Here is a 13,630-nt window from a genome sequence, read left to right as displayed (position 1 = left end):
AGTTTAATGTATTTTTAAATATATTTGAATTGTTTTTAATTATAGGCCTATTTCACACATTCTATGAAATCAATACATTCTGGAAATCCCCCCCAGTGGCTGCTTGCGACCCCTCACTTTGGGAACCACTGGGCTAACATACCAAGACCTTTGGGTTTATTAACATATCAGAGGCTGCCTAATACCAAGATAATTAGCCTACTGGTATAGCTAGTTATGTACATATATACATACAGTATTAGCTCTGATATGTGCAGCCAAGCACTGACACATACGGACACACGCACACACATACATACACAGAGCCATGTTTTTATGTGTTGTGGGGACATTCCATAGACTTTCATTCTATAACACCTTAACTATAATGACTGCATGCCTAACCCTGTTTCTCCTAAACATAACCCCTAACAATATCTCCTTTACGGCGTGGGGACCGGCCAATGTCCCACTAGTGGAGATCAATGTCGCAACAATTTCATTAACCCTTTCACTGCCACACGACAGCCGGTTAACCCTTTCACTGTGACAATACAGAAGGTTAGCCCTTTACTATCACACACATGGAGCATCGCCGTCGGTTGTGTGATAGTAAAGGGTTAACCTTCTGTTATGTGGCAGTGAAAGGGTTAACAGTAGGAAAACAAGGCACACCCACAGTGTAACCATGTCCTCTTTGTTCTCTCGACAGGCACATGGGTGACCTTCGGGGGCCAGATATCAGATGAGGTAGGATAAAGAGAGGTTTACTCCTCTTTCCTCTCATTCAATGACTCCCCCGCAGCATCTGCGTTGGTCCTGGGTTGGTCCTGAGCTGTTGGGATCACAGGCTCAAAGACCTCTCTGGACAGCATAGGATTTGCCTGTGGTCAGATTAGATGAGATCAGATTGTATTTGAAAGTTCAAACCTAACAAAGTGGTTCATACAAATACAGACAGGAACTAAATCAAAGGATGACACCCACAGCCCACAGTTGGACGAAGTTCCACTGTCAAACGTCTCTGTCCAAAGAGGAGGTAAACTAACCAATACTACTTATACTCACATTTTGAATAAATTATCTCATATTAATTGTTCCCCCTTTAGCCTACTTTACAAATAACAACCGATTTTTTTTGAAAAAAGTATATTATACTGTATATTACGTCAAAGTTGAGTGACGTACGGCATAGAGCAGCTCTGTGTAGGAGTGTGTTTCAGACTGTGTGACATACTGTACAAGCGTAGAGCAGCTCTGTGTAGGAGTGTGTTTCAGACTGTGTGACGTACAGGCATAGAGCAGCTCTGTAGGAGTGTGTTTCAGGCTGTGTGACGTACAGACGTAGAGCAGCTCTGTAGGAGTGTGTTTCAGGCTGTGTGACGTACAGACGTAGAGCAGCTCTGTAGGAGTGTGTTTCAGGCTATGTGACGTACAGGCGTAGAGCAGCTCTGTAGAAGTGTGTTTAAGGCTGTGTGACGTACAGGCGCAGAGCAGCTCTGTAGGAGTGTGTTTCAGGTGGGGTCATCCCTATGTTCCCCAGGTCCTATGTTCCCCGGGTCCTACAGTATGTTCCCCGCTTTTTTTTAAAGAAAGGGTCCTATGTTCCCCACTCCCGAAATAAAGGTTCTATGTTCCCCGGTCCAGAACGCTCCCGAACAAAAAAAGGGTCCTATGTTCCCCGCTGAAATAAAGGTCCTATGTTCCCCGGGTCCTATGTTCCCCAGTAGCGATAAAGGCTCGCCAAATGCTGAAATAAAGGTCCTATGTTCCCCGGTAGCGATAAAGGCTTGCCACCCCAGCGCACGTACCGGCAGTGATCTACAGCAGTGGTTTTCAACCAGTGGTAAAATACGCATAAAAGATAGTCACTTATACTATTTTGAGAAGATAATTCATCTGTATCGCAACGGAGTCACGGATCTGGTCGGGGCAGATAGCATTATGTCGGGAAAAATTTAATGAAATAAACAAATGTGAATTAAAGAATTTAAAACGAAGTTTAGCCTATTAAATCGTTTTAGAAGCTTATAGCCATGTACGTATTTTAACTCTCGCTCCGTGGACGACTGGCTGCGAGGACTGCGAGGAGGAGGGGGAATTGCAACACCGTGTACTGAGTTCGGTTAATGATGCCATAATTCTCTGCTGTGCTTTTAGGCACACACACACACACACACGCTAACATTGAGTGTTGAATCATGCCAATTAAAGACCTCCGCGACAGACGGGTGAAAACCACTGCTGTAGATCACTGCCGGTACGTGCGCGCAGAACCTTTATTTCAGCGGGGACTGTACGTGTTTATTTGACGTTACTGTACGATATAAGTGTGTATTAAAAGACGGAGCTGTCTTTTATTGTAATATAATAATTATTAATATTAAAAATTATAATAATAATTTATAATATCACCAGAGCGCATCAGGTGCATGATGAAATACTCAAGTGACTGACGGAGCGGGGAACATAGGACCCGGGGAACATAGGACCCTTTTTTTAGTCGTGAAGTGTACGTTTGAGAACACTACCGTAATGACAGAGAAATGAAGCAAGCTGACATGGTCGGCCCTCACACAACTCGGTCGCTTTTTCGGGAGCCGCGACGGGAGTGGGGAACATAGGACCTTTTTTATCGCTACCGGGGAACATAGGACCCGGGGAACATAGGAACCGGGGAACATAGACATGCTCCCTTTCAGGTTATGTGACGTACTGGAGCAGAGTAGCTCTGTGTAACGTACAGAAGTAGAGCCAGCTTTGTGTGACTTATAGGTGTAGAGGTAGCTCTGTGTTAGTGTAGGAGTGTGTTTCAGGTTGTGTACAGATGTAGAGGCAGCTCTGTGTAGGAGTGTGTTTCACGCTGCATGACGTACAGGCGTAGAGGCAGCTCTGTGTGGCGTACAGGCGTAGAGGCAGCTCTGTGTGGCGTACAGGCGTAGAGGCAGCTCTGTGTGGCGTACAGGCAGCTCTGTGTGGCGTACAGGCGTAGAGGCAGCTCTGTGTGGCGTACAGGCATATAGGCAGCTCTGCATGGGAGTGTGCACCACAGCACCAGAAGTTTGAGAAGTCTTATATATTTGTCGTGGTCTTCCATTTCTGATGTGGTTTTCTCCTGTGGTCTTCTGTAAAAGTGATATTATTGTAGAGGTCATATTTTCCTTCTCAAAACTAGTGCAGCTTTAACTATGAATGTACACAACACTCCAATTTACCATCTTAGATTAGAAAACATTGGTCCTCATTTTCAAACATGTTCCTAAGTACTTTTGTAAATATCTTGGTAAAAATTTCATACTAACACATTTACAAAAATCCTCCTCTGGATTCCTGAATGCGTGAAACGGTCTCCGTAAGTGGCCAAAATCTTCGCAGCTGGGTTCCCATGAATGAAAAATTTCACTCATTCTTAAACTGCAATGCGTGTTCTCGTATACCTGAATTTGCATACAGACACGCTCCGCCAGCTCCTTATAAGGTGAAGGAGGCATGTGCAAAACGGCAAGGGCTGTATGCAAAACAGCTTGAAAGGTTCGGCATTGCATCTGCACCATGCTGACCCATTCTAAAGGTACTCGACCTGGCATACTGTGCGGCAAAGGGAATCGCTCCCCCCTACCTCCGGTCAATGGTCTATAACTACACACCCTCAAGACCCCTACGCTCTGCATCTTCTGGCCGTCTCAGACCCACTCCTATCCGAGCTCCGGGAGGGTCATCAAGGAGAACCCGCCTATTCTCAGTCCTTGCCCCACAATGGTGGAACGAACTGCCCACCACAGTTAGGACAGCCGAAACCCTTCCAATCTTTCGCCATCAACTAAAGACGCACTTTTTCAACCATTATCTGAAATGGAAAAAAACATTAAATAAATAAAAAATCTAACCCTAACTAACCTTATTGTCATGCACTTGTCCTAATATACTAACCTACACTGTAGCACTCAACACTTTGATAAACATTGTTACTCAGCTGATGGATTTGCGCCCTTCCTGATGACTTGTCATACAGAACTTGTACAGTAAGTCGCTTTGGATAAAAGCATCAGCTAATGACTAAATGTAAATGTCATTAGAATAATAGAAGCCTACTTTGCTGGAACGAGTAATCTTGCACGTATACAGTACGTGTGTGTGTGTGCTCGTGTGCTGAGGCTGCCTCACTAAGCCACACATTTATTTAGTTCTAGCATACATCAAACCAACAATAAATAATATCATAGAGAAGAAGACATATATGAAGAAGTATATGACATATAATACAGTATATTCCACTATACAGTAGCTATATCCGCAGCGAAGGAATTCCTTGGTAACTTTTACGTATGTCCGTTCGAGAATTTATTTATCCTTTATTTATCCAGGAATGTCCCATTGAGATACAAGATCTCTTCTTCCAGGGAGTCCTGACCAACACGGCACACAACACGTTTCAACATAAAACAGGGCATTAACACAATCCCGCCCAAGCACGGAGATCTCCGTGTTTCGAGTCCACCCGTTGTGGACAGAGGCACGGATAAATCCGTGGCAAGTTGTTATTGCTTTTATTCCATTTTAATAACCTATTCAAGGTCGCCGAGCGGCACTGCAGATTTACCCTACTCTTTGAATTTGCCAACATGCAATACCGGCCAGGTCCTCTTAGGGGCGCTATCGCGATAATAGAGTGTTCCCTGTGGCAGAAGTTGTCTTTCTTTTTTTGGATCTCTAATGTAGTTTTCTACTCATCTGAAGCGATAGCTATTGTCTGTTGCACGGGATACGTTTTGAATTGCGGATTTCACTATACAATAAGGGGATTTATCATCAGCCAATGGACATATCGATCTACCAGATGGCGATCGATAATGGGGAAATGCTCGGGGGGATCCAACCAGCTCATGGTAAGATCTTTTTCACATAAATTACAGCCCGATCGGCCTATGTGGCTATGATGCCTGAATTTCCCCAAGGGGATCAATAAAGGAATAGCTTATCTTATCTTAGATGAACACGGTTATTGGTAATCCATAATAATAAACGACGTCCCCCGCCCCCCCACCCTTTCATGCATACATGCTTTGGGATTGTGCCGATCATATGCAGTTTGAGTTATTTCTGTAGCATCTGTAAAACGGAAATGCCATTGGATATAACGTTAGCAGCTATTAGCCCTATATCTAGCCTTCCAGAAAATATACTAGTCCCAAATCCGGTATAACACTTATATTCACGGCGCTATAAAATGAGAACCTATTGATGATATTTTTCTTCTTTAAGCCATTTTAAAGGGACGGTTTATGGACTCAATTGACAATGAGAATGGACAGATAGCAATACTATAAAGTATAGATTTAGCTGTACAAACAGCCCCACGTTTGTTTACATTCCCCGGTCCTCTTGACATTAATTAGACTCATCCCAATGGCCCTGAATGTGTTAAACAAAAAACATACAATTCAAATATAAATACAGAAGGCCATTTGTGCAGTGGCAAGGAGCATACTCAGATCAGCAATAGCATCAGGTAAAACAGTTACATGTCTCATGAAGGGCTAATCGTAGCATACCTTTAAAAGCATTCACAGTAGGAAGTGCCTCTAGACAAAGTTTTACTTGCAGCGTATTCCATAAAAAGGGAGCATAGTGGGAGAATGCAGCTTTACCAAGCTCTGACTGCATCAAAGGAACATTTAAAAGCATCCCATTTGCTGCTCGTCTGGTATTAAAAAAGCAAGTATAAAAGGACAGAAGTCTGGAGATATATAAGGGCAGCTTACCTAGCAATGACTTAAGGATAAAAATCAACATGAGAATATGAGAATGAGGACCATTGTTCATATGAAAACGTAAAACACACTTACATGGTTGTGGTTGTTGTTGTCTGAAGAACTGAAGAATGTTTTATAGTTTTATATATTTATTTGTTGATGTGTTATTGTTTGTATATTTGTGCTGCAACAGCAATGACCCAAACCCAATACAACTTTTACCATACTGTTCTCTCTCTCTCTCTCTCTATCTCTCTCTCTCTATCTACCCTGTTGAAGACGGCAGAGGAGTTGATGACGTTAGCGTATGAGAATGGGATTAATCTCTTTGACACAGCTGAGGTCTATGCTGCGGGAAAGTGAGTACACACACACACACACACATACATGCACGCACACACATACACACACACACACAGACATACACACAGACACACACACAGACAGACACACACACGGACAGACATACATACACACACACACACACACACACACACACACCCCTACACACATATGCATACATACATACTGAAAGAAACCGGTGGTGGTTTTCAATGTATGTGATGTATAGATTGGGGGGAGATGACCGCATCTAAAGGGGCCCGGGTCAGAGAGGTCGAAATGTGCATGGTGGCGGTGGTGGCGGTTTGAACGGTGGAGGAAGCGGTCTAGTGGCTGGCAGTCAGTGGGAGCAGCACACTGCCAGCGAGCGGGATGTTGACATTCCGATCTAGAACACAACAAGATAACGGCGGGGCACAGGAGACAGGGAGCAGAGCGATGGAGGTTTTGACAGTAATGAAACATTTTGATGTGTGTAAAGGTTAAAGCTGTTGTCATGGCAGCGGCACATGACAACCAGAAGAGGGGCGGGCCGTCGTTGCTATGGCGAGAATATAGAAAAGCAAGTTCCTTCCGGGTGTAAGCCAGACCAAGAGCGACTAAGGGCAGACTACAATCTGACTAGGACTGAGATCATACAGAAGAGACTCCTTCCTCTCATCACGGAGAGGGGGGGGGGAGGAAGGAGGCCACATCATCATTAGCTTCAGCTAACACCAGGAGGGTTCTGGCCTGACCACTATTGGACTGAATAGCAGAAGGACGATAAACTGAACACACCGAAAGATCATTAGAATAGATCTTACAAGGACAATACGAATTGGTTCCCATCTGATTATGAGGTCTCTGTTTATGAAAATAAACAACGCTTCTCCTTGTAAGGTATTCCGCTGTGTCGAGTGTCGAATTCTTACGAAGGTGGAGAATTACTACGGTTGCGGATTGCACTAACAGGGAGAGATAAGGATTGTACAGCCAGTATATGAGACGTCAGGATCATTAAAATTACAAAACGCAGATGGAGAGATGATAACACAAGAAGACGTGATACTGGCCGATTGATCAGAATCTAACAATACATACATACTAGGGATGTCCGATATTATCGGCCGACCGATATTATCGGCCGATATCGGCAGTAAAATGTGATATCGGAAAATATCGGTATAAAAAAAAAAAAAAAAAAAAAAAATTTACATTTATTTAACCTTTATTTACCCAGGCAAGCAAGTAAGAACCAATTCTTATTTTATTTATTGTCAAAAGTATGCATGTTGGTTTAATTCAACAACAAGAGATATGTAATGTTAATTTTTACTTTTTTAATTATCATATTTTGCACAGATAATGCTTACATTTAGAAAGCCTTTTGAATGCATCCAGTGAAATTATTAATTACCTGAAATTATTCAGTTTTTTTGGGGGGAAACCCTGCATATATCGGTATCGGTTGGTATCGGTATCGGTATCGAAATTAAGAGTTGGACAATATCGGAATATCGGTATCGGTAAAAAAGCCAATATCGAGCATCCCTAATACATACATACATACATACATACATACATACATACATACATACATACATACATACATACATACATACATACATACATACATACATACATACATACATACTAGGGGTGGGGGGGAAATCGATACGTAGTAGTATCGCGATACTTTGCGCGGCGATACTGTATCGATACAGGGACGCCAAGTATCGATATTAAAAAAAAAAAAAAAAAAAAAAAAAATGGAAGTTGCATTGTTCATTTCAATACCTGTAATAGTACAGTAGTCCACACACACACATGTGCATTCAGTTAAATTGGAATATGACTGTAATACAAACTGTTCAGTTTGTCAGGTACATGCAACACAGATTACAGTGTTTACATCTGTCTGCTTGAGAAAATACCATGTTCTGCAATAAAAATGATTGAAGTGAGATGAACAGACTGAACTTTATTTTATTAGATAAAACATGTTGACAGTTTAACTTTGCAGTTAACCCTTTATCTGCCAGGGATTATTCTGATCTTAATCCACTGTCTGCCAGTACTGTAAGTCTATGGAGATGTTCCCCTTCTTTGCACGGCTATAACTTTTTAAATTGTATTGCTAAATTGACATTACTATGGCCCATTCAACGTCAAGTATCTATCGTTTAGGATGTAGCAACGTTCTACTTTTTCATTCACATATTCATACTAAAATACGGTCTAAAGTATAAATATGTTTTTATCGTTTTCTGCAGCATTCTGCAGAATTCGAGTTATAGCTATAAATACATATATTACATCATCAAATGTAGTTTGATACCGATTGACGTCAGATAAAAAATGTCAGGGGCGCCCCAGTGGCGAACCACATAGCGGCCAACCCGGGTTCGATTCCCGAACCCGTCGTTATTTGCCAAATGTCTTCCCCCCACTCTGTCTCCCATTCCTCCTCTGTCTCTCCCTACTGGACTGCCCAGTAGAAATAAAGCGATAAAACGCCAAAAAATAAATCTTAAAAAAAAAAGATAAAAAATGTCAATTGTACAAGGTCCTAAACGTCATGCCTCATCATCTGCTGGTGACCGGAGGGGGGGGGGGGTTTATAAGTCTGTGGCCGACGTTAAATCATTCATGTAGTATGGGCGATACATAGATCACAGCAGTTTATATGGATCATAATAATCAAACACGCTGAAACTTACCGCAGCTTCCTCTGACCGTTGGGTGGTCAGCGTGGAGCAGAAAGTTCGCGATTATGGGATGTTGATATATGCGATCCATTTCCAGGTTGTATAATAGTATATACGTCCAAATCATGTTGTTTATTGAGTTATTGGCAACGGATCGCTATCCAGTGTATCAAGCTCGAGTCCCGGGAGCAATAGCGAGTGGCCGGACGAAATATGGTTGAGCACCACTTCCTGCCGCGTCACTTCCGGTTTGGGCGATTCGCCGATCGGCCACCAGATGGCGGTCTTGAACCGTTGGAGAGTTGAGAGGAGATCAACAGCAAGTCTCAAGTCTCCGTGGGTAAAATATGATTGACATGACAGATTTTTGAAATATTGATCTCAAAGACGCCTTACGGCGTCATTGGCAGATTACGCATGGCGAATAAAGGGTAATCTTTTTTTTAATAATTTGATAAAATAATGTAAATAAAATAAATATCGTAATATTCGCGATATATCGAGTATCGCAATACTATCGTATCGCGGCTCAAGTATCGCGATAGTATCATATTGCGAGGTCTCTGGCAATTCCCACCCCTAATACATACATTCATACATACATACATACATACATACATACATACATACATACATACATACATACATACATACATACATACATACATACATACATACATATGCACACCCCCACACAGATAACTCTGAGACACATACTGTCTGAGGGTCTGATGCTTGTGACTCCTTGTGGTCAGGAGGTGTTTACTACAGCGTCTACAGCCTGTCAGGTGGCAACAGAAGGCAACATGGCTGTAAATCTTGCTCCAGTTTCACTCTGTCATGCTGTGAGGCCGGTATCTACTCTACTCTGCTCTGTGCCACGCATCCAAACAGTAGACTCTGTAATGCCGTCAAACAGCGACCTCTAGGCAAAAGAGCCCCTCTTGGTATTGCACTTTGTTTAAATGTATTTGTTTTGGTGTGATAGAGTTGAGTGGGGAGATGGGTTGCTACTGCTAGCCACACCTTAGGCTCTGCCAAGAGAGGTCTGGAGAAAGTCACAGTATAATAAGTTACTAAACTCCAACCCACACATCAGACCAAAACAAAAAATTTAAACAAAGTGCAAAACCAAGCGTGGGATCTTTTGGCAGCATTACAGATTCTTGAGAAGGTTCAGTGATTTTTGAACCTAGGCCATGTGTAATTCTTCTCTCACTTAGCGATCCTGTCGTTTGCCACCAAGATCATTTGTAATCCACTACTGCTGCGGTTTGAATGGCACATATCCAGGTTAGCTTCTCTTGTTGCTATGCTAATGATTTCAACTCATGTATGGTGAAGGTGCCCCAGAAAATGCCATGTGTTGAGTCCACAGAAGACGTGGAGAGTAATTTGAGCACTTCAGAGTAAATCACCTCTCTTCTCCCGTGGAGTCTAATAATGGCCTTTTTGATTTCCCTCAAACGTCAAGGTCACGCAGTCCGTACCGACCTTAGGCCCCTCCACGGTGAATGGACATCCTTTTTACAGTCTCCCTGGCAGTTTTCTCCACATTGTGTCATAATAATAATAATAATAATAATAATAATAATAATAATAATAATAATAATAATAATAATAATAATAATAATAATAATAATAAACGTCATTTGTATAGCACCTTTCATACAGAAACTGCAGATCAAAGTGCTTCACAACAGAAGACATATAAAATCACAGTTTTTCACATTAGGATTTAACATCCCAACAGGCCACCTTGTTTATGGTTTGATTCAGTTTTTTTTTTTTTTTTTTTTTTACTTTGACCAGTCAGCTGGTTCTTTTAGCGTTTATCGCTTTTTCATCGCATTCATACTTGGTCAAGTTCGACCGACAGAAGCAGGCTGAAAGGGTTCAGATGGGGGGAAAGACACTCTGGGAAAGGCACGGCTGCCGTCCGGGATTCGAACGCGCTCAGCCCCAGATCCGTGACGAGCACGGTTGTCCACGGCGCTGAAATAGCACTCGCGGTACGTGGTGAGCTACTGGAGCTCGCCGGATTCAGTTTTAAATAGACAATAATAAAAAGAGTAAGATAAAATAGACAGAGTAAAATAGTGCAATAGTGCAGGGCAATAAAATAGTAGAATAGAATAGACATAAAATGAGCACATAAAGTGCAGACATATAAAATCCGTTTTTTACAGTGCAATAAAATAGTTCTGGATTACTGTTCAAAGTCGTCTTTACCTTCTCTGTTCTTCCACAGTTTAAAACTTCACAGTCTTCCCTCCTGTTTGATACCCACTTTGACCCTTCAAACCTCCCACTCAGGGCAAACCTCCCTCTCAGGGCGCAGTTCCCTCTCTCAGGGTGCAGTTCTAGGCCTGGGTCCTACACAGTTTTAAAGCCTGACAGTCTTTCTTGTTTGATACCCACACAGTTTAATACCTGACAGTTTTGAACCTGTAATAAAAAATGATATACAGAGTAAAATAGTACAGTGCAATAAAATAGTAGAATAGAATAGATAGTAAAATTATGCAACAGTACAGTGCAATAAAATAGATTGGACAGAGTAAAATATTGCTACAGTACAATCAACAGCAGAGTGTATTAAAAGGCTATTGTGAAGAGGTACGTTTTTAGCTTATTTTTGAAAATATTAAGAGATCTACAGTAGCTTCCCTAATGTCCATAGGTAGTGTGTTCCATAACTTTGGTGCATAGTTTGCAAAGGCTGCATCCCCGATTCTCTTTAGGGCGGAAATGGAGTTAATAGCCTCCATTTGGTTCAGCGGAGATGTACAATTGTGTGTCATCTGCGTAACTATGGAAACATACTGTTTTCTAATGATGTCTCCGAGTGGCAGCATGTATAGTGAGAATAATAATGGACAAAGGCAGCTCCCCTGTGGAACTCCAAAGTAGGTGTCATGTTTCTCAGAAGAATGATCTCCAAGCCTGACGTAATATTTTCTCCCTTTGATATATGTTCTGAACCAGTTTCATACATAGTCAGAAAGACCAACTAACCTTTCTAGACGATTTATTAGGATATCATGGTCGATCGTGTCAAACACTGTGCTTAGATCTAATAGGATGAGAATTGAGACTTTGTTTGCATCAGAGTTTATTCTGAGGTCACTAATTATTTTAGTAAGAGCAGTTTCAGTGCTATGGTGTATTCTGAAGCCTGATTGAAATTCCTCCATGATGTTGTTTTCTTTGAGAAAGGAGTTTATTTGTATTGAGACATTTTGTTCAAGTATCTTGCTGATGAATATCGGCCTATAGTTGGTTAGTACATTACTGTCTAGTTTGGGTTTCTTTAGTAAGGGTCTTACGACGGCTGTTTTGAATCTGTCTGGGAAAATGCCTGTCAGAAGTGATGTATTTATAATATTTAGGACATGACTTGCAATACTCTCAAATATGTGCTTAAAAATGCTGTGGGTATAGGGTCAATACAGGAAGTGGAGGAGTTACATTCAAGTAACTATCAAGTAGTATCATGGTTATTTATTCATACAATGGCCGGTACTGTGGTAAAACTTACCATCATACTAACATGAAACAGCGTTGTTTGGGCTGAGGTCCGACTGCACCCATACAGCTGGTTCACCTCTCTGGTTGAGCATGGCACATTCCACACAGACACACATGCGCGCACACGCACACAAACACAGGTTGAAGGGGGAGCTGTCAGTTAGATTCAGATGTGATCAGCAGGAAGCGACCCATTCATGAAGAACACATTGGGTCCTTTGGGCAGAGATGGAACATCTGGCAGAGATGTCCCGCCCCCACCCCTCTCCCTCCCACCTTTCTCTCTCTCTCTCTCTCTCTCTCTCTCTCTCTCTCTCTCTCTCTCTCTCTCTCTCTCTCTCTCTCTCCCACCTCTCTCTCCCTCCCCACCTCTCTCTCTCCCCCCACCTTTCACTCTTTCCCACCTATCTCTCTCCTACCCCACTCTCTCTCTCCCCCCCCACCTATGTCTCTCCCTCCCCACCTCTCTCTGCCCACTTCTCCCCCCACCATTCACTCTCCTACCTCTCTCTCTCCCACCGCTCTCTCTCTCTCTCCCTCCCCACCTCTCTCTCCCACCACCCTCCCCCCACCTTTCACTCTCTCCCACCTATCTTTCTCCCTCCCCACCTCTCTCTCCTTCCCCACCTCTCTCTCTCTCTCTCTCTCTCTCCCACCTCTCCCTCCCCACCTCTCTCTCCCTCTCCCACCTCTCTCTCTTGCTCTCTCTCTCTCTTTCTCTCCCCCACCTCTCTCTTCTCCCACCTCTCTCTCTCTCTCCCCCATCAGCTCTCCTCCCTTCTCGTTATTTAATTTTTATTTTCAGATATAGCAAACAAGATTCAAACAGTGGAAACAATAAAATCACCTGGGCCCTGTGTTATGAGTTAGCCGGATCATTTTCAGGATAACTTGACATAAGCTAGACCTTTCGGTTCCCCGAAGCGCGATTGTCTAAATCACTATGGCAACCGATCAGAATGTTTGAACCTGCTCCAGCGCAGGGTTTAGTTCAGTTAGCTGGATCAACTGGCCACGCCCTCGCAAAGAAATGCCAGCTCTCCTCACAGATCCCATTTACCCATTCTGAATTATGTTTTTGTGCTTCGTTTTGCTAGAGGGGGCTTTTGAAATGTAAAATAATAGACCTAAAATGCTGATAATAAATCATATTCAGCCTATGGATTTACTTTGTCCTAAATAATGCACGTCATAGTTATACGGATACGACACACACTATGTGGTTATTTTAATAACAGAGCATTGCAAATGTGAATCCTGCAGGGATATTTTTAATGAATGAAACCTATCGGGCGTTTGGCTCTGATTCGTTTCATATTCTCTGCTGTGGATGTA

At 42.5% G+C, this 13,630-nt stretch overlaps 1 protein-coding gene across 4 annotated transcripts in view; it reads left to right on the top strand.

Moving 5' to 3' along the window:
• LOC311244594 (voltage-gated potassium channel subunit beta-2-like) overlaps nt 1-13,630 on the top strand; it is a gene marked incomplete at its 5' end in the record, with an annotated part of 317,065 nt that overhangs the window by 219,602 nt on the left and 83,833 nt on the right. For all 4 annotated transcript variants that reach the window (XM_084334187.1, XM_084334186.1, XM_084334189.1 and 1 more), the window contains 2 exons: nt 692-729; nt 6,012-6,091. In XM_084334187.1, coding sequence (XP_084190313.1) covers nt 692-729; nt 6,012-6,091 — 118 coding nt within the window. The remainder of the gene's footprint in view (nt 1-691; nt 730-6,011; nt 6,092-13,630) is intronic.

Source organism: Notolepis coatsorum (genome assembly GCF_963971535.1).
Source record: "Notolepis coatsorum genome assembly, chromosome: 17".
NCBI lineage: Eukaryota > Metazoa > Chordata > Actinopteri > Aulopiformes > Paralepididae > Notolepis > Notolepis coatsorum.
Note: the sequence above shows the minus strand (reverse complement) of the source record. Positions and strands in the feature narration are given on the sequence as shown.